This window comes from Apteryx rowi, unplaced genomic scaffold (genome assembly GCF_003343035.1).
Source record: "Apteryx rowi isolate R43461 unplaced genomic scaffold, aptRow1 scaffold_50, whole genome shotgun sequence".
Taxonomy (NCBI): Eukaryota; Metazoa; Chordata; class Aves; order Apterygiformes; family Apterygidae; genus Apteryx; species Apteryx rowi.
This window is the reverse complement of record NW_020450761.1, coordinates 2,804,329-2,825,845: the sequence shown is the minus strand read 5'-3', so window position 1 is coordinate 2,825,845 and position 21,517 is coordinate 2,804,329. Positions and strand designations below refer to the sequence as shown.

The 21,517-nt window shown below is 38.6% G+C and overlaps 1 protein-coding gene across 1 annotated transcript in view; it reads left to right on the top strand.

Annotated features, from left to right (window-relative positions):
• The window catches only part of CARMIL1 (capping protein regulator and myosin 1 linker 1), a 200,560-nt gene that overhangs the window by 145,742 nt on the left and 33,301 nt on the right, over positions 1-21,517 (top strand). Inside the window, exons 24-29 of the mRNA XM_026079768.1 lie at positions 622-720; positions 3,116-3,244; positions 3,505-3,636; positions 9,090-9,265; positions 11,452-11,539; positions 13,651-13,800. Of these exons, the coding sequence (XP_025935553.1) occupies positions 622-720; positions 3,116-3,244; positions 3,505-3,636; positions 9,090-9,265; positions 11,452-11,539; positions 13,651-13,800 (774 nt within the window). The remainder of the gene's footprint in view (positions 1-621; positions 721-3,115; positions 3,245-3,504; positions 3,637-9,089; positions 9,266-11,451; positions 11,540-13,650; positions 13,801-21,517) is intronic.

Sequence of the window (21,517 nt, the reverse complement as noted above, 5' to 3'; positions counted from 1 at the left end):
AAGTTTGCTCTCCTGAAGTCCAGGGTTGCGATCCTACTTGGTGCCCTGCTGCCTCCTCGCAGTATACTGAACTCCACTTGTCCCTGAACAGCATTCGCATATTGTTTATCCCATAATGACTTGAGAATTGAGGTTCCTATGCTAGGGATTTGGGGAAATTTTACTCCTCTCAAGTCCATGCTGCCATTTAAGTCCATCTCTTTGCAGTGATCTGAGTGAGTCAAAAAGAAATGAATACAGCTGTTGCTGATTTCTCATGTCTCCACATCATGGTCTCTACAGCAACACTTTAAAAATAGATTCCCTTTAGATAATTCTCAAACGTGGATCTACTCCTTTGTCAACATAACTTACTTAATTGTTCAAAAGAGAAGACTAATTCAGAAAGCACTGGCAAAAGCACAGTGTTTAAATGTGTTTCACTAGTCAGTGAATGAATGAATGAACATTCGCCAGTGTTTATCAAGCATTGAGACACATAGAATAAGGTTTGCAGATAACAAGCAAAAGTAAGGCAGTTATTTCTCCCAGCCTCTGTTTCTGATACAGTGGCAATATCGAAAGCAAATGACAATGTGGAAAGTCAAATCAGTTTCCTAATCTGATTTTTGTTTTTTTTAGATAGAAAACTACTTGCTTCGTAATCACGAGACCAGAAAGTACCTGCAGGAGCAGGCGTACCGGCTGCAGCAAGGCATTGTCGCTAGCACCACCCAGCAGGTGAGAACCTTGTTCCATATGAGTAGTTCTTTGTTTTTATAATCTGGCTGGCAACAAAGTTTTCTTTCACTTGCAGCAGAGCAGCTTATAGCAGAATTTGCCTTGTGGGTGATACTTGGTTTACTGAAGAAATAATTAATATCAGTGTTAATTTTTTTTGGAAGAGGTAGATCTATGTATAACAGTCTAGCACTGTGCAGAGAAAAACTCAAGCTATCTCTGAGTAAACTGTCATAGGAACCATGAGCTCTTCTGTTCATTAGTGTTCAGGAGTCTGATATGAGAGCAGGCTCTTGTCAGTGTGACAAGCATCATCATAAGACTATGACACTTCTGATGTCTGAACCAGTTCCAGCATCTTTGCGTAGAATTGAAATGCCATGTAAACATGCCCTTAGATACCAGTAGCACAAATAGCCTTGTAGGGTATGTCATCCTCTGTCTTACACCTTCAGAATTTCAGGTATAGGAATTTTACTTAGAGGGAAGGAGAAAAGGAAAGTAGAAGTCTTTTGTGTCATTTATGTTCTGGACAACTGAAAAAGCTCCTTGTCTAACACAGCCCAAAAGGCTGCTTGAAGCTGGGAAACTTTCCTGTTTTGTCTGCAGACTACACCATCAGCCAGGTTTGCTGAAATGTCACGTTTCCCCCCTGCCTTGGGAGGGCCACAGGAGTTTTCTGTGATAGCTCAGCATTGTCTTTATTCCAGTCCATTTCTTCCCAGTACACTTCAGGGCTGTTTTCAGCTCCAGTACACCATGGAAGCAGAGTGACAAAGGTGGAAAAAAACTTACCATAGTCTTTACTTTAAATTTGCTTCCACCTTTGTTTGCATCAGTTGTATTTCCACACAAATGGAAGACTCCAGCAATCAAGAGAGAAACACTGTTTTGCTCTTCAGCTGAGTTAGTAAAAATTCTGTCCTCTGCATTTTTTTGTGTATCTTAATTCACAGTGGCTTTTCTCTACCTCCATTATTAAAAGTTAATGGGACAGTATTTCATTACTAGGGCCTGAAAATACTTTTTAACTTCTCAACAGAGAAAATGGTACATGGAGATGTACTGGCATTAAAAACTGCCAGAACAGCATCACTTCATTTTATCCAAGTCATTCATCTGTTCCAATGCTACCTGTTTTTCTATGCTGATAATCTCCATTTGAATTAAGTTTAGATCTTTTTACGGCTTGGTGATTTTAGTTATGCTTTTTTCCCAGCAATCACACACATCAGGTTTCAGTAAATGTAATTTATTGTTGTTTTAAAAATAGTAAAACTACCCATTTCTATATTAAATTGTGTGCAATACAGATGGATTTTAAAAACAGTTTTAAAAGAGAGCTGGAAAAGATCCTCTAGCTAGCACAGTGGAACTGCATTATTATTCCCAGAATATATTTTTCTTAGTCCAGATGTCCCAATGAGACTTTCCCACTGTCTAATAATTAATTAGTTGTTTGTATTTATACAAAAAAAGCCAAAACCCTTTGAAGAGGAAGAGTCATGTGGAGCAGAAAAGAAGCATGCTGTGAAATTATTTCAGTTCTCATGGCTAACTATATGAGATGCTAGAACTCAGGGAATTCTATGATGGTGGTGACGCATGCACTTGGTTTTCATTTCAAAATGTCAAATAGTCAGTTAGAATGAATATTATGCAGGACAGTAAAGGCTTTTAAGTACTGTATTTGCTCCATATCTCTTAGTCAAAACTGACTGTATGTCAGCCATTCTCAGTAGTCCATTTTGTAAGAATACAAATATATTACCTGCCCTGTATTTTAAGTGTGTTGAATGAAATGTAGCACAGATGCAAATGAAGTTCAGCTGACTACACTGTGAAAGATCTGGCGCAAACTTCTTCTTCGATAATTATAGTTTCCTTACAAGTAGAAATATTTGCTTGGTGTAACACATCCACAAAGCCAGCACAATAGAATTTTGCTCAGACAAGAGAAATCTCTGCTGATGTTTGAATGAATTGCAATGAATGGAGCTTTCTGTTACTGTCCAAACTCCTTAGCAATTCAGGGACCTCACAGTCAAGGTTTAGGTATGTTAACAAAGTTTTCAGTATTAAACTCACTCCAGAAAAGCAAACCAAAACCTAAACTGGGTAACTTGTTAGTTATCTGTAGCTATCCTACAGGTAACTGTGGGAGAAAAATGTCAAAGGATTTATTTTTTTTAAATGGTAGTTTTGTTTATTTTCCCAACATTTAGGTGTGTGTATTTATGAGATATAATGCTTTCTTTCAGTAGCATTTGTATACCTGCAAGCTCTGATAATGCATTTCCAGGTTGTTACATCCTCACTGTGAATCCCATCATGATACTTTTGATTTGCTACCTGGACTGATATTTTCTCTTTCCTATTTCTTTTGTTCAAGTAGATGATTGACAGAATATGCGTTAAAGTGCAAGATCACCTCAACTCTTTAAGAAACTGTGGTGTGGATGTTGTACAGGAAGATGTCAAATCTGCAGAAAGGCTTATGAGGGATGCCAAGAACTCCAAAACGGTAAGCTTTTCCCAGGATACTGGTAATACTGATCGCAGTTCAATTTGTGCTTGCAGCCTTCTCTTTTCAGGCATTTATAATAACAATGTGTCACAAAAGTGTTTTTTTCAGACAGTCAGCTCAAGATAGAATTTAAAATGACAAAATAATTCTAATTTATAAAGACTTTGATTTAGCAGAGGTGTTTCTTCCTATTTGTCCAGATTTTAAGACATTTGGTGAGGACCCTATTTTCCAAAGATATTTTTTCTGTCTTACAGCTGTTACCAAATCTATACCACCTTGGTGGAGCTTCTTGGACAGGAGCAAATGGTTCACTCTCTAATCCAATCCAAGTGACGCTTGAATCCATGGCTGGAGAAGTCACAAGGGTTGTTGATGAGCAACTTAAGGTATGTAGACAGACGTTTTACCAGAAATAACTAACATCTGTGATCTTCTGTTGCTCTTGAAAAGGAAATATGCCATGCAGAAACATACTGAGAAGTGAAAAAAGCATTGTACGTAAGTTGTCTTTTCATTATTAGTTTCTTAGAACTTTGTGCCTTAGTATATGGATACTTGCCAAGTTGGAATGAAAAAGTTACTTTAGTGTTTGCAACAGGCAAAATAGGCATTACTTGTATCAAATGGAATTTCCATAGCAAAAGACCACAGGCACCATGTGTCTCTCTTCAGATTCTTCTACAAGGGAAGATTCTCGACTGTTGCTTAGGCCCTTAATAAAGGCATCTCTCAAGCACCCTAAAAAGTCCAGTACCCTAGAGGGAGGTGCTCACTGGTTAAGGTATCCTAGTGAAGTGACAGACTCCATTGCTGAGAATTTTTATCCCAGTGATCACTTCTGAACCTGGTCCAGAATTTCCACTTACACTGATTTGATTTAGAATACTGTAATAAGTATTTGAGAGTGTCCCAATGATTACTACAGGCAGCATTACAGGAGATCCTTTCACATATTGCATGTCAAACCTCAGTTCTTGAAATAGACGCTGATCTGTAAAGATTCACATTTGTTCAGCCACACTTGCTCAGTAGCTTCTGTGTTCAGTTATGTTAGGTATTACTGTGTAATAAATAAGGAAGAGTCTTTCATGCAGCAGATGAAGAGTTATCAGTCCAGCAAGAAGGTAAGTTGGGGAAATTTTAGCAACTGTTGGGATCTGTATGGAAGCTCATGAATTTAAAATATGGTTCTGAGGCAATTATTCGCTGGGAACATCTTCAGTTTATGACTAAGCAAACTGCCTGTGTTTTGCTATATTTAAACTTATCAAAAAATCTGAAACTGCCAACTGAACTGCTCAGTTGAAACAAAATGAAAATGCTTTAGTCAGTGGGAATGTAATGAAGACCAATAATAATACCACATTACTAATTACTTTTTCTGAATTAAAAGTTAATGAGGAGGAAAATGGTGCCTAATTTTTAGTATTTTTCCCCCTTCCCCCATTGTATGTAATAAGGTGAAGATACTTTGTCACTTTTTTAATTTCTGGGCTGTAAATACAAGGCTGCAGATGTGGAAGTAATTTAGCCACAAGATTCTTCCCACTGGAGCTGTAATTGGGACAGCCATAACCAGGTCTGCCCTTTGCGCAGGGCTCATGTATTTAAGTAAGTCCTGTGCATTTTGGAGGTTTTTATAAAAGAAAAAAAGATTTTGCTGCATTTGGAATGTCATATATAGTTCCTGGCGTAAGAGTTAATGGGTCTTTTTCATTTATGCTTTTACGCGTTTACAGCAAAAGGCACTTCAGTTCAAACATTCTAAACTTTTACAATTACTTCTATGATTTGTGTAGCATCAAAAGTTTAAGTGCCTTACAAGAAAGTAGAAGGTCATGATGCTCTTTGTGTATGTGTGTGCATGTGTGTATATATATATTTTTTTTATTTAATTATAAAAAAACCCTCATTGATATTAATTTTACACTCAAGGTTGAAAGCTTTTCCTTTGAGCTCTGTGGTGATGTACTTTGCATGGAGGGAGGAGAAAACATTGAACAAGGATTAGTCTGATTTTTTTTTCTTTTTCAGTTGTTTAAGGCCATTCAAAAAGTCTGATGGAGTTTATTATTTGTGGAGATAGATAAAGAAGCTTGCATAAGCACAGTTCTCTTTGTAATAGGTTAGTGGGGGGAACATCATATCTGCATCATCAGTGAAGTTCTGATTTTTAGCTTCCATAGCAACCAGATCCAGGTTCTAGAAAGCAGTGTTTGGAAGCTGGGTTAAGTCAATGCCTCTTTAAGCAAATCAGGTATTGGAGATTTATTTATTTATTTGAATCTCAAAGAATGAATGGGAAGGGAAGGAAGAGGTGGAATAAGGAAAAGAAACATCTTGGAGTGAGTTGAGTTGGCTAAAGGAGAAATTAGAACAAGGCTCTTGCATTTCTTTTCTCCTGCTGGTGTCACTGTTGACACGCAGAACCCAGCGATACTTTATTCAATCAACAAATGTCCAAGGGAGAATTGTAGGCAAGACAAATGGTATTTAAGCAAGAGAAGGTTGTTTTCTAAGGACATGAGTGCTTGAATTATTCCTCCTAAGTTCCCTCCTAATGCAAAGGATTTGTTAGCTCCATCAGTTGCTCCACTGTTTCTTCAGATATTGTCATCCTCCAGTCAGTTTTACTCACCTTATCTTCTTAATATTAAGAGTCCTTAACTGTGGACAGGACTTCTTTCCCTTCTTTCTGTATGTCTACTGACAGACACTTGTGTCCTTGTGACTGAAATGTTTGCCATTCCATAATCAATATTCTTAGCTGCAAGTTTCCATCATTGAAAGGATTCGGGACAGGAGTATGGGACAGGGAAAGGTTTCTGTGGGTTTGATACAGTCTGGTGGAATCAAGTCAGCTGAAACCCACCACTGAATAAGGTCTGTTCAGTTGTACAGTTAAAGAACTCTATTATAATTTTGAATGACACTTTCTCTGAGTATTTATTTGAGTAAATTTTGAATAAAAATTGATTTTGAAATTACCAGATAAGGACTTTACTCTGATAGTCTTTCCTCCTCCTTCCCACTAATGCCTTCTACAACATCTCTTCACACGATACATTTTGAAAGATCACACTTGGGCTGCAATTGTAATTAAATATAGCAAATGTTAATAATTTTTATGATTGAGGTCCTCTGATAACTCTCATGAGGGGCACTGTGATATCAATGGTAAATCTGACTATTGCCTCCTGTTTTCCTGAGGTGAACTGCACCAGTGTATAAATACCATGGGAAAAATTACATTGCCATATATTCTCATTAGTAGTGTACTTGACTAAGTTGTCTCTACTCTCCAAAGTTCTTGATCCTCCATGTGGATATGGTCACAAGGGCTTGAAAGGTTCTTCATTAGTTTTATGGCACCAGAATCTGCTTGGGGATCTAAGGAGGGAGTGCAGGGTAMGACCTTAAAGTGCAGAGAGACTGGGAACCCAGAAGCAAGCTCTGTGTTACTTACAGTGACAGTTGTCTTAGTAGCCACTTATATCTGTAGCTCGAATGTGAAGACCAGACTTGCCAGTATGATTTGGCTGCTTTATGCTGCTGTCCTGTCCTTATGAATCTTCCCCTAAAAATCCATCAGTTAAAAGCTATAGACTGAAAGGTGTTTCTTTAAATCAGTAAAATTATTATGCAATAATGTTCTTTTAGTTTCTTGGTCAGTATTTACATCTGAAAATTTCCAGTGATGGTATAGTTATGTGAAGAGAAAAGCTCTGCTAAGATGAAGTTCAGCCTGAGGTCACTTAACTGTGAAATGAGTTTGAAAAGAAAAAGCAAATAGAGTTTTCAAGAGGCACAGTTCGTTGTTTTGGTACAATTTTGAAGCATCTAGGCTAGAGCTAGGCTTGCCTAGTACACCAGGCAAATTGAACTATGACTTTTCTTTTTTCTCTTCAAGTATCTCATCCCATTGGGTCACTGAACTCCAGTCTCACTGAAGGTTACTTGGCCCATTTCAGTAAATGGGGCCCTGTCCTCTTCCTGTCTTCCTTCCAGCTTCCTCAGGATTTTGAAAAACTGCTAGATAGCTGGTTGCAACATGACGCATCTTGAAAAATCTGATGTCTTTTAATAGTTGCTGTTTGTCCCACTTGTTTAGAGGACTGAAAGTTGAGGCAAATGGGTTTTAACATACACTGAAGCAGGAACCAAGGACAATGTCTTTATTCTCACTGCTGCTTTGAATCGCTGGAATGCGAGGTGACTCCTCAGCCATTGGGACACAGCAGCTCAGTGGCTCCAGAGCAGGCAGGGACCAGCTGCCGGCGGACACAAGTCTCCTCATGGATCTTTTGTAGTAGCACTTCATGACCAGGAATGGATGGAAAGAGTTTGCTCTCAAATCCCTTGCTTCTGAGCCTTGACCTCTTGCCATCTCTGCAAAAGGTTATTTGATGGGAGATTAATTGATGAGTGAATGGCCTTCTGAAGATACCTAGAATAGATTTGCTGAGTTGCTGGGGCTGGAGACTGAGTAAGGGGGATATAGGAGAGAATTTGAACAAAGAGCAATTTCCAGTCTGATCAGAAAACACTGCTTTGCATTTATATGTAATGCTTTGCATTTATAGGTAAATCTGTTTTACTTTATACAAGGTACATACTTGTATGTAGATAAAGGAACATTAATTTAAAAATTAGTTTTCCAGGTGACTGCTTTTACCTTCTTTATTCCCATCTAAGCTTTTTGGTTACAAAAATTGAAAGCAATTAGAGGAAAGGTGTTTCAGAGATATAGGTCACTGGTAGTGTTTCTCTTGTCTCTCATCCTTATCCGTATGTGAGAATATTAGTGCTTTCTGTGCTTTTCTTGAGAGGGATTCATACGAGGATGATCATGTGAGAGCTTGTGAGGCACTCAAATACAACTGTAGTGAGGGCTGTTTAACCTTATAGTCAGAACTGAGTTTTGGAAAAGAAACCAGTAGGTGATAAAACTGGATTTAAACCAGCATTACATTTTTTCACAGGCACAGATAGGAGATATTTCTAATATGATTGAAAGAGAAGAAAAGGACTTCATAAAATAACTATGTAGCACTGAGATGCATATGAAAGTCTTCTCTAAGAGAGAAGAAATCAACTTCATCAGCAGGGGAGACCTTATTTCAAGAAAAAAAAAAGGTGGGAGGGCTGAGGTGTTGCATGGTCCTGTTTCTGGAGCGCACATGCTTTTTTTTTCTGTTCTGTTTTGGATTTTTTGATCGGTCATAAAAAAAATTGTTGGCTGCACCTAAGTTTTGTTACTGTGTTCCATGTATGTAAATAAGATTCAGGTAGGAAAAGCTTGCATACCACCTGCAAATCATACCTATAGCTACTTCTGACATGAAGTATATTCCAACCCCATACACCATGGGAAGTTCTCCTGATTGTCCTTTGTTCATGTACTGATGCCACTTACAAATGGCAGATGTGCAATGCTGAAGAAAACTGCAGATTCAGGGCACAGTTTAGAGTGAAGGCTGCTACAGCAAAGCAGCCTCTGCTTCTCTAGCCTGTAGGTGTAGTGTGGGTGCACAAGGGGACCTAATTTATTATTCTGATATTTGAACACAAGGACCTGTAAATGTTTCATATTTGAAAAGGCAAACAAGTACAGTTGTGGGTAGTTTCAAAACAAGTATGTTGTTCCTCCTTAGCTTTATGTTGTAAAATACCTTTTGTATTACATTTGGATTGCAAAATGGATTGGAAATTGGAAAGAGGAATTGCAGAAATCACAAGAATAAAAATATTATACTGCTATGCAAATGAATAATGTTGTGATCTTTCAGCTCACAAAAATCTCTGTACCTGATGTTAGTTTTTGCTCACTGTGCTGCAGACACTGCTCGAGTCTATGGTGGATGCAGCTGAAAACCTTTGCCCAAATGTAATGAAGAAAGCTCATATCCGTGAAGACCTGATAGAGGCTAGCACTGAGAAGATTTCCATCCCACGCACTTTTGTGAAAAATGTCCTTTTGGAGCAATCTGGAATTGATATCCTCAATAAAATTAGGTACTTTAAAAATCTAGTTTAACAAAATTGGTTATAGAGTTTGGAGAGCACTGAATTTTGGGTGAGTGCATGTGTCTTTCTGCAGTAGGAGATTTTTGGAATGCTTTTGTGGCTCATAAGAAACCATATGAAGGCATTCAAAGAGCAGGAATACTGTCATCCTGTGGGTCCAATGAACTTACTTCAGTACGTTCAAGTATTCAGAATCTACAGGGATATTAACTTGATCATTTAGTATGCATGTAATATTTGGTATTTTTGTTTTCTTTAGTAAGAGTTTTGGTTTATGGAGCACAAATAACTTTTTCATGACTTGGTACAATTTTTTAAATTCACTGATGTTACCAGGTAACACTAAATTGCTGTAATAGAAGGAAACTGCATTTGTTTGCTTTGAGTGTTAACAGTAATYTGTTGTTGCATTTACTCTTGCCCTGAGGTTGTAGCAATCTGCTTGTGTGGGAGTTGTGAACAGCAGATAACACACTTTAAAATAAAACAAAAACAACAACAAAAAAACCCACACTGGAATCCCTCCTCTCCCCCAGGACCCCCCACCAAATGGGGATATTCAAACAAAGAAAAAGAGGGGCATGGACAGTTACCTTAAACAACTTTTAATTTCCTCTTTAAAAAAAAAAAAAGAGTTTTTTTTTTACTGACCTTTTGCTTCATCTTTATTTTCATATTAAATGTATATTGGTCAATATATTTATGGCATATAACACAGTTGATCTGTAGAACTTTTGCAGTTGCTGCTGTCTACGGATTCCTCTCTACTTGATGGAAAAGCATGTCATTTTGCATTGTGATGCTAATATCTTTGCAGGAAAAGAGGAAGAGATGTTTATTTTTAAAAACAGTAAGACTTAGATTCAGTTTTGCGGAGTGCAGCAAAATTGGCAGGAAAAAGTGTAAAAGACTTTAGCTATGCATTCAGAGTGTTTAAAATGGTTCAGAGGGTGAGTTTTTTCACTTTAATCCTATCAATCAAATCTTTGTCTGGAGATAAAAATAGTACCTCTTCCCCCATTTTCCCCCTTCCCCCCTGTCCTCTCTTCTTGCCTATAGAAGTTTCAACTAAATGGGGTGAGGGTGCCTCACTGTAACCCTTCCTGCCTTATATTATTTAAAACCAGTATGAAGGTAACTGAGGGAAATCCCTTCTTCAGTCTCATTCTCTTCTCATTAGGCTTGGTTACCATTCTGCCTCCTTCCCTGTGTGCTGCATTGCCTGTCCAGGTAGTTTCTTACCTTTTTTTTCCCCCACAGACTTCTTGCAGCAGAGGTGCTAACCCAAGATATAAGTTGCTTTGCTATTCCAGCCCAATTTCAATCTGTGCATAAAAACTTAAAGTGAAATTGTGATACTTGCCGGTAGGTGTCAGGTGAGGCAGCTGGTCTTGAAACCAAGGAGACAGAAGAAATGGAGCTTCAGGCTGCAGCTCAGGCTTACGTGCTTGTCAGCTGTAAATCAGCCCAGCCTGAGCATTTTGTACTGCGGCCGAGGAGGACCCCAAGGGAATAATTCACGGTACACATTCCCTTGAAGATAAGTAACCACTGAAATCTCAATTAAGTGTACCAGGATATTGGTGTTCCACCTATTTCTGTGTGATAGAAATGACTTGACATTTAGTTCTTAAGGCAGGAAGCAGGTTATCTAGAGCAAAAAGAGGAAACAATATGTAACCAAAAAGCTGTGGTGGCAAAGTCTGGAGAACAAACATTATACAGTTGCCTTTCGGCTGAAAGATGGATACAAAACGGACTTGAGGAAATGAGTGAATTGTAATTATTCAGTGTAATAGTAGTTAAACAGGCAAGATTGTCCTAATCCCATTCGAGACTTGTGTTTCTCTGACTTCAGTAGTGGAGTGTTCCTTACTGAGTTTCACATGTGGTTTTTATTCAGCTCTCTCTTTACTCAGATGTTTTCATTTCAGCTGTTTAAAAAAAACATTAGAAGCAGGTTAAAAATGGTACAGAAGCTCTTGTGTTTATTGTATGATTCATGAGTTTATTTCTGAAGCCTGCAGTCTTGTATCCTCACACCCTCTAGTGTTTTATTTCAAATAAAATGACTTCATTTTGTATAATCATTGCACTGTTGAACTTTTACTAAAGACAAAATTCTTCTGTGTGAATTAAAAATTTCTCTGTTCTCATTTTTAATCATCACACAGTGAAGTAAAGCTGACAGTGGCCTCTTTTCTGTCTGACCGTGTTGTAGATGAAATCCTGGATGCACTTTCCCACTGCCATCACAAATTGGTGAGTATTTTCATGGTTGAATATATGAATATGCCAGATATCTTAACAATGCTATTACATTCATGACTTGTTCAGTTCCTCCTTAGCACAGCTCCTTTTTGAAACTGGTCCTATTTTCATTGGCAAATATGATTATGGGACTATTGCTCCTTTGATTTAAGGAGGGAGCAACCTCAGAAGAGGCTGCATTACATATTTGCTTTATTATCTTTTGCACCATTATCAGATCTAAAACTAAAATTGCCATTGCAATGCAACATTGAGTAATTAGTTAAGAACAGAGTCATTAGTTGTCCTGGTGAGACATTAGGGGTTGGTTGCTTGTGAAATGTGAGGTGAAATGTCATTCTTTAGAGAGAGACTGCTGGGACGTGCCTCAGAGACCTTGTTTCCTAAATGAATACATATTGAGGCTACTTTTGAAATGGAGATACCAAGTTTGAAGAAAAGGGTGTAGAAACATAGGAAAGGAAATGCTCTGCTATTTGTTTGAAGGTACGCAGCTGTCAAAAGCCAGTCATTTGTTACAAAGGTACTTGCTTCCTGAAGAGCAGAAGAAATGCATGTCTGTGTATCCACAGAAAAAACTTTTTTATTTTCTATGTAGTGGGCATCCGTAAGGAGAATCTAGTACTTTTTTCACAGAAGCTGGTGGGTGGTCACTCTTATGGTTGAAATTCCTCTTTGTTTCTGATTGTAATTTCTCTGCTTCAACTTCCAGTGATGAGTTTTTCAGATGCTTTTCTCTGCAATATTAGAGAGCCATCTATTCCCCTTTATTTCCTCTCCATGAAAGTCCTCATACACAGAAACCAAATCACTCCATTTTGGGGTTTTTTTTTTCCTCCAGTAAGTTAAAAGATAGAATTATTTAAGGGTGTGTCTATGTGATACAGAGCAGTATTGTGCGAAGATACAACCTCTGGTCTCAGGAGCTGTGTAACAGCCTCACACACCAGCCTGCTGTGTAACTGGCCCTGCTAATTAGCTCCGGCTGATTCTGGAGCAGGCTCAGCTGGCAGGAGCACTGGGCTGTCTGTGTCCTGTGGTATTGCACAGCTTGGACATACCCCGATTCTTGCACAGTAAGTCATTTTCTTCAATCTTTGAATCATTTTAATGACAATCATCTGCACTTTCTGCAGCTTTTCAATGGCTTTTTTTAAAATATGGACCCCAGAACCAGCGTGGGTTTTAACCAACACCACAAATAGGAGTGATATTGCCTTTCTCTTGACATGCCTTTATCCTCCTTTTTAAGTAGCCAAGGAAATAATAATTCCTTCCTTTTGTCAAAGAAGTGGCAGTGGTAGCTCATCAAAAAGTTGCAGTGGTAGCTCATTTTCAGCACTGGATTTGGTAGGTCTCCCTCCCAGTAGCAGCTTCTAGATGCTTGTCAGTCACTGTTTTTCAGAATTGTGTCCATAACTAATTGCCAGTGCTCTTTGTTCTTAAGGAATGATTTGACTGTATGTTTGATTTGAGTTGGTTTACTTCGGATCCATTACAGCAGTAGCATGTCCTTTTCACAGTTTAATATTCTACCATATTTTTGTTAGCTAGGGATTATTTCAGAGAGTACTGTTGATGAAAATGTTAAAGAGTATAGGTCTCAAAAATTTTCTTGCAGGAACTCCTGTAGATTTTGTCTGTGTTAATCTTTAATTGACAGCTACAATTTAAGAAGTGACAGTTCATAATAAAGCAAAGATTATATACACTGATCCTGTACTGTGCTAACTCCTTAAATTAGGAGTGTCAGGTACTGCTATTTCAACCACCTGCAGATGTCTGTGTGTGTTGCATTGACACAGTTGTTTGAGGTAATTTCAAGAAATAAACCTTTTTTGACAAGATCTGTGTTTTTTGCTTTTCTTTTTTTCCCAATAGACTTTCTCCCTTCCTTCTTAAAATGTGTAATGGAAAGATTTTTCCATCCAAAAGAAGGAAAAAAAAAGAAAAAAAAATCTGTGTAAAGATTAATGCACTCAACTGAGCTTTGCTTTTGTAGGAACTATGGTTACTTGAATTCTTCAAGCTTTCTGGTTTGATCTTGTTTGTCTTTTTTAATAGTCTGATTGACATATTCCTGTCTTTATCCTTGCCTCTAGGCTGACCATTTGACCAGACGTCGCAAACCACTTCCACAGCAGGAATCACTGGAAATTGAGTTAGCTGAAGAAAAACCTACTAAACGCTCTATTATCACAGTTGAGGAGTTGACAGAGATAGAACGTTTGGAAGATCTAGACACTTGTATGGTAAGACACATTTCCTCAGTCCATTTGGTTAAAAATGTAAATTACTGGAAGAAAAATGATTTTCAAACTACGATTTGGCAATTTCATGATATCATGAAACTGTAATTAGGAATTGGCTTCTGGAAAAAATAAATGTTAGCTTGTGAACGTTTTGTCTGAGTTACATATTGCTATTAAGCAAAGAAAAGCCTTTTCCTTTTCTTCACTTTCCCTCTCCTGGTACCTATTCAAGGCTCTTTCCCTTGCTTGTGTTGCTACAATAAAACTAGTACTATAAATGGTCTCTTTCACAGGCCATGGTTTCACAGAGGTGTGGTTACAGTAATAAAACTGGACCATGCTATCACAGAACAGTTGAGGTTGGAAGGGACCTTTAAAGATCATCTAGTCCAACCGCCCTGCTCAGGCAGGGTCACCTAGAGCAGGTTGCCCAAGACTCTGTCTTTTGAATGCTCTATCTTTTCAATATCTCCAAGGATGGAGACTCCACAGCCTCTCCAGGCAACCTGTTCCAGTGCTCAGTTCACCCTCACAAGTTTTTCCTTATGTTCAGATGGAGCTTCCTGTGTTTCGGTTTGTGCCTGTTGCCTCGCGTCCTGTTGCTGGGCACCACTGAAAAGAGTCTGGTCCCATCCTCTTTACACCCTCCCTTCAGGTATTTAAACACCTTGATAATATCCCCCCTCAGTCTTCTCTTCTCCAGGCTAAACAGGCCCAGCTCTCTCAGCCTTTCCTCATAGGAGAGATGCTCCAGTCCCTTAATCATCTTAGTGGCCCTTCGCTGGACTCACTCCGGTAGCTCCATGTCTCTCTTGTACTGGGGAGCCCAGAACTGGACACGGTACTCCAGATGTGGCCTCCCCAGGGCTGAGTAGAGGGAAAGGATCACCTCACTCAATGTCCTATCAGGTGACAACATGCTGTTTTCTGCCTTTGTCTTCTTTCTACTTGACAAGAATTTGTCTGAGCTGTGACAAAAATTGTTTGTGGCTGGAAGTTATGTTACTGGCTGTGAACAGAAGTTTTGGATGTGTTTAAAATTATTTTGGGGATGTATGGAGGAAATCTTAAAATCTTGAGATTGGGCTGCAAGTGATCCTACAAGGCAAACTTTTCAAAAGTAATTGAGTTAGGAGTGTGCAATTCATCCTGAGGGCTGAACGTAAACCACTGAAGTGCCTTATAAATCTTATGTGTGGCTTTTATTATAAATATGTCCCAATGCCATATCATGATTCCTTGAGATGTAAATCCATAAACTTCCAAATAAATAGATTGTTAACTGTTTTCAACCTCAAATTCCCCTCCATCCAGCTCAGTCTGTTGAGGAATTCTACTATAGAGACTTCTGTATTACAGCTTAGTCAATCCAATAGGTGACCACTGCTGCAAGGGATTCTTCTCTCCTCTCCTATCATTTTCTTGGCCGCATGCTTTCACAGGAAGCTAAACTGGCAAAAAAAAATTAATTACATCTTTTTGTGCATGTGGTTTTGTTGACTGGCTTCCCTGAATAGACTCACTGTGGTCGGACAAGTACAGCTCAAGGGAAGGAGCAGCAGGATTACTCCCTTCTGCGACAGCCGTCTGTTAGTCTGGCTTAGCTGTAAAATGAAAGCACGCTGTTGTTGGAAGCATCAGCTTAAAATAGTTCTCTCTCCCCTCCAAATCTGCTACCTTACCAAGATTTGATTTGATGCAATACTTATCTGAACATCACAGATACCTCTGAGGCCTGTGTCGTTGACTGCATCATCTGGCTCATCACTGGTGCTATCAAGTTTCAAAAGCTTTCTGCAGCCAACATTCAGGAGTCATTTTGATCCCTAAATCCTATGGGAGAGAGATGTTACAGTAAAATATGTAGCATCTTAACCCTGTACCTGTGAGTGAATTTCCACATGCTGGATTCATCTATAGAAAAATAAGCTAAGTGCTCATTTTGCCCCTCCCTACCCTCTCTAAATGTATTCTTGTAGTGTGTTAAAAATAATAATACTGAAAATAGCTCTTGCCTCCATCTAGTTATCACCATGGTTATATGAAAGGATCATATCGCTGTGCTGTTATCTTTAATTTTGCTCATATTAAAATAATGGAAATGTGATGATGCTTACATTCTTTAAAAGATGCATTAGATGCTAACTGTGCTTACTTTGAAGAGTGTTTATATCTCTTTATTCTCTTCTTTCACCTGTATCGCGCACAGAGATTTAAACACCTGTGTGATCCAGGTTCTCATCAATATCTAATTTCTGAAGAGAATGAAGCATCAAATAAACACAGAACATAAAGAAGCAGTGATCTTACACAGTGCTAAAGAATCCATTTATTAAAGACTGTAACCCTTTTTTAAAGAGCTGCTTTTTGTATTGTGGGTGCCAGCGATATTGGTTGCTGTGGCTGAGTAATACAGAGATTTTGACTGAGCTAGTGTTCTTATTGGTTTTTTTTGCTACTAAAAGCGTCTTAAGGATGGATTTCTTATCTCTTCTGGGTAGAGTTAGTAATTTAAAATATAACACTTTCCAAGTGATGTATTTTAGCTGTGGGAAAATTGTACATATTTCGGATACTGTCTTGGAAGTATTCTCCTGATTTTTGCCTTCTCAGTGTCATACAGGTGTTTGCACAGAAATGGGGAACCTTTCAAAAAGGGTAATAGTGAATGCTTTGCAAGTAGGTCAGTGCAAGAAACATGTTACTGAAAGATTTCACTAGAAAGAGAAGCATATGGTTTTATGAACTGTAGCCTAATTTCCTTTGGTTATTTTTAATCTTACATGAGAAATAGCTGTTTAGCTCCCACTTCCAAAATGGCGTTATTCCAGAACACTGCCTTGTTTGGCCATTGGAGATCCCTAAGCCTTGCAAAGAGTAATGCTTAAACAGACCAGAGCTGTGGGAGCAGATGATGTACCTGGCTCTGTATTCTGTAAGCCTCAACTCCAAAACCTTGAGTTGCAGCTCACTGCTCTGCACGTTTGTGAGACTGCACTCTTACTACCAAAAGAATATTGAACACGGACTGAGGCTGATAATGACCCTGGGAGGCCAGGAAAGCTCTCTCCTATTCTAAGCCATTTCTTTTCCATAAATGTCTATCGCTTTGCTCAAACAATTTGTGAAGGTATCTGAGAAGAAGAGACTTGGGACTTGTAGGAGAGGCACTGAGCCTGGAGTTTTGGAGGAGCTGGTTTTTCTGAGTTTGCAAAATTGGACTTACCATGCAAGCCCATTCTCTTCAGCAAGCCTGTTGTTCTCTTGCTTTTGTTTCCTTCAGCAAGCCCACATCAGTTTTCTGGCTGAGGCAATGTATGCAGTAGCTTGTTATTTGCACTGGTCCCCACTGAAGCTGTATCTGAGCAATTTTGGGAAAATCTGTTTCTAGACTCAGTTTTGACTTTTGTCTTACCTTATGGTTACAGAGAGAATATATAGCACTGAGAGGTGCTATATATTGAAAGGTGCTAGGTGAATGATTAGGAGTGAGATAGATGCATTTGGAATAAAATGTTTGCGAGTTATTTACTCTTATATACTGACTGAAATTGGAAGACAGGAAGGTTTGTTTGGAAAACCTGGACTGCCAGAATACCAGTCTGAAGCCTCAAGTGATGCTGATACAGCAAACGAGCACATCCTGCTCTGTTGCAAAGCCTGTCCACAAAGCGGGGGCAGAGTGGCTGTGGCTGGGGGGGGATTGCCATCCCAGCAAGGAGAGTTGCCATCCACTTCTAAGTTTCGTATGGATAAACCGATAAGACAGAATGGAATATCAGGAATGTGCCTTTAAAATGCACCACTAAAAAGAGACTTCTAAATGTTTTCTACCATTTTTGCTTGTGAGAATTAGGACGTATTAAATTCTGTACAGTAACTGTGCAGCTGAAACTAATAGGATTTGATTCTCATCCAGCCTTTAACTGTGACCAGAGAGCCCCAATGCAAATGATTTGTCAGCCGTACCCGAATTTGCCAGCCTATTAAAGGAGTGCAGAAGACACTGGGAGTGATTGAGTGGTGCAGGGTAGGACATAATACCTGGAACATTATTGACCTGAGAGTTTCAGATCTCCCTGAGCTGCACTACAATAAATTGATGCTTCCCTAATCTATAGCTGTCTTAGTTGTCCTCCTTTAATTAGAGCTGTGGTGATTGTAGTAAGTCTTTACATAAAAGTTATGTGTAAGTAAGAAGTCTTTATGCGAAAAACTACCTGCTGTTCTCAGATTAAAGGAAAAAGCATAGCCTGCTTTTCAAAGCTTAGACTAAATCATGAATTAGCTTCATAAAACAATACAGTTTTTCTGGATTTTCTGTGTGTGACAAGAATAATGCATTTTAAACTAATGCATGCATTTTAAAACTAACTTTAAATAAATCACCCTTTTTTACTGGGATAGAATATCATGTATCTTGATATGTGTAATTGTGTAGGTAGTATTAACTGATTTAATTTTGTGTAATGCTACCAGTTGTGCTTTGTTCTTTCATAGCCATTAGTTCTCTGCAGAAGTAAGAGATTTTAAATGATGTTTAGTTCTCCACCAAAATGTAATGGAACATCTCTTTTAGATAATATTTAACAGTTTTATTTTAAAGCATTCTTTTAGGTATTTGAATGTTTGTTTGGCTTCTGGAATACTAAAAGGAGATCAACAGAGATGAGCCATTATTTGAAGAAAAGTTTTTTGAGTGAAGTAGTTTCTTTACTAGAAGTCTGTGTATTCATCATCTTTAAAATATACATTCCAGCAATGTATTAGTATTGCTGTCATTAGTAAGAAGCATACAGCCAGGGTAAGTACTGTTTTTAGAGCAAAGCAGCAGTCAGTTTATTTGCATTATGAAGAGATATGATAGGAAATTGTCTGAGAAATTGTAAAGGAATTGCAGGTTGTAGTACACAAGTCTGCTTGTAAATCTTCTTTAAAGCCTTCAGTATAAGACTGAAATGCTTGGATGGTAAATTAGGTGTTTGTAGAAATGCTTGCAGCTAATAGAAGATGGCTGTGACGAATATTTGAAACTTCATCATTTCTCATCTGTTTCTAATTTTAATCATTGAGGTGCTTCTATGACTGTAATAGAGGAAAGGTTAAAAAAATTTCCATAAGCAATAAATTAATATTTTTGTCTTTAATGAACAATAGATGTCACCTGTCCAGTGAAAAGATAATTTAGAGAAGTAACAGAACACCTATAGAGAGGTGACATATATTTTTTCCTTGGAATGTACTAAAAAGCTGTTGTTGAGATTTAGCATGTTAGTCCAGTATTCAGATGCAGACCTATGAACCCGCAGGTTCTGAAAGACAAGATGTGTGGATATCAGTGTTTTCAGAGAAGAATGAGAAAATTTGCTCAGCATGCTATAATTTTTTTTTTTTTAAGAAAACTCATAAAGCACCAGCTAAAAATTCCCCCCAAAATCTGAAACAAATTTGATTTAAAACAGCACAAATCCTTCAGTTGTGCTGACTGCAGAAAGGAGAAAATCATGGTAAAGACATGCATGTACATGTGTTCTGATATTGTAGGAAGAAAAACAAAAACAGAGAATCTCCAATGCGCCTCGACCTACTACCACATCTCATTCTTGTTGCTCTCTGTTCACCTGCAGCAGAATTATCTCAGGTGTAGACACTCAGCTTTTTGGATGAAGGGCATCTGTGCAAAGCCTGCTGCAATAGAGCCCCTGTTCCTGTTCGATTCCTTATGTTCTCCTGAATTAGATATAAAGCTGTGACCAGCTTAATGCAGCATAAATTATTCCTCGTGCTGAAAAGAGCACTTACACTTTCCCCTATACTCATCTCCTCTTTCCTGTCCACACCCTCGTGTTTGGACTGGCATTCATGCAACCACGCTACAAATTGTGTGCAGGAATTGATCCAGCTGCAAACTAAGTTTTTTATAGAGAGTTTCTTTCCAGGTTAGTTTACTGACTGACTAGTCCTCCAGTTGAGCTCACAAAACAAATTCTGAGAGCAGGAACAAGCAGTTGATGGTAATTGCAAAGCCGGCAGCCTGGATTAATGACAGATTAAATTGATTGTGATGCTTCAGTTTCTTCCTTATGTACATTAGGAGGAGTGAATGTATCAGAAATACAGTGCTCTATGGGAAGCTAGAAATTGATATAATGGTATATGAGAGTCATCTTGGCTTCTGAAAAGGCTCCATCACAAGTCTGTCAACAAATCCACTTTGATAGGAGACTAATAATATTTCTGATTCCCGCAGCATTAGGACAGCGTATGAAAACATCAGTGGGAATCCCACTGCACAGTCTAAGCATCTTGGTCTGTAAGCCCTTCCCTAGGTGTACAGTGCCACATCTGAGAAAATAAGAGACAAAAGGACTGGTATCAAACCAGTAGTTTTGCACAGTCTTGTGAATATCTTGTTCATTTATAGGTTGTGTGGTTGTATGTCAACATAACCATTAGAATTACGATTATATTAATGTTAATTGTGCATATTTGTTACAGGAGCATTATCTTTTCCTGGATCTCTTTGTACATAATTTTACAGTGTCCTCTATACTTTCAAGGTCCTTAACAGTGGTTATTCAATGCCTGTTACATGTATAGCCTACAGTATTTTCAAGGTCATGAGGGGTTTTATATTACCAGCTGAAACACTTGAAAAGAAACCAGGCTTTCAGTGTCGTCTTCTTGGTCTCTTTGAGTGGAAAGAGGTGATGGATAACTGATATATAGTGTGTTTTTCTTAAACCAACTCAGATTTCTGAGTCAGAGTCCAGAGCTGTTTCTCATAATTTAGGATGCATTATTGGCGCAAAGTGAAACAAATGAAGAATGCAATAAACTGCTTCTAGTAACGGCACTATGCACTTGGTTATAAATAAAATGATAGAATTGGAGACTGTTTTTCCTTAAGTTAAAATGAGAGTCATGAAGCGCAGCTGTTGGGTATTCTTTTTGCATTGTGGCACTTCTGTATCATGAGCTTGTCTTCTCATAATACTGATGCTTTATTTTTCATTAATAGGCCCAGATTTGTATAGGCAGTGTGTGGGGGGAGGATATGTAGTTAGGTCTTTTGTGGCAGTAGCTGTCTTATTGATCCTGACTTTCCATCATTTTACTTCAAGTATCATGAAAAAGTCACACTGAAAGAAGAATTCAGTAACAAATCACTCACTGAAACACTGGTCTTGGGAGTTTAACTTCCCTGTGGTGGTTTTAAGGTGGTGTTTACTGCTAAGAAGTTAGTCTGTGGCTGACAGAAAGGTCTTCTACATTTAGCTGTAGAGTCTGCAGATAGTGCTACCCCAGCTGCTCACTCCCACCATCTGCCGTTCTGCCAGCCGACATGTGCATGCCTTATAGGCAGAAGCATCTAGGCCACCTATCCATTGGTCTCAGCAAACTAAACCAACTATCTGTTGCAGGCTTTAGCCCACTAACGGACACTCATCCAATTTAACTGATTTAGTGAGAGAGGTTTCTATCCCTAGCTGGATTTGCTTCCCCTGCCAGACAGCACTTGCCTGTACTGCTGGCGGGAAGGTACCATCCAAGTACTCACCTACCTATCTCAGGTAACATTAACAGGGAGTGAGGACAAAGTAATGAAGCCTCTTTGCCCAGACTGGGTTGGGGGGAGGCCTTGCACGATCCCTTCCATCAGCAGAGCTGTGGGGTCAGCACCATCTTTATTCAGCACAAATAGATCCGGAATTCC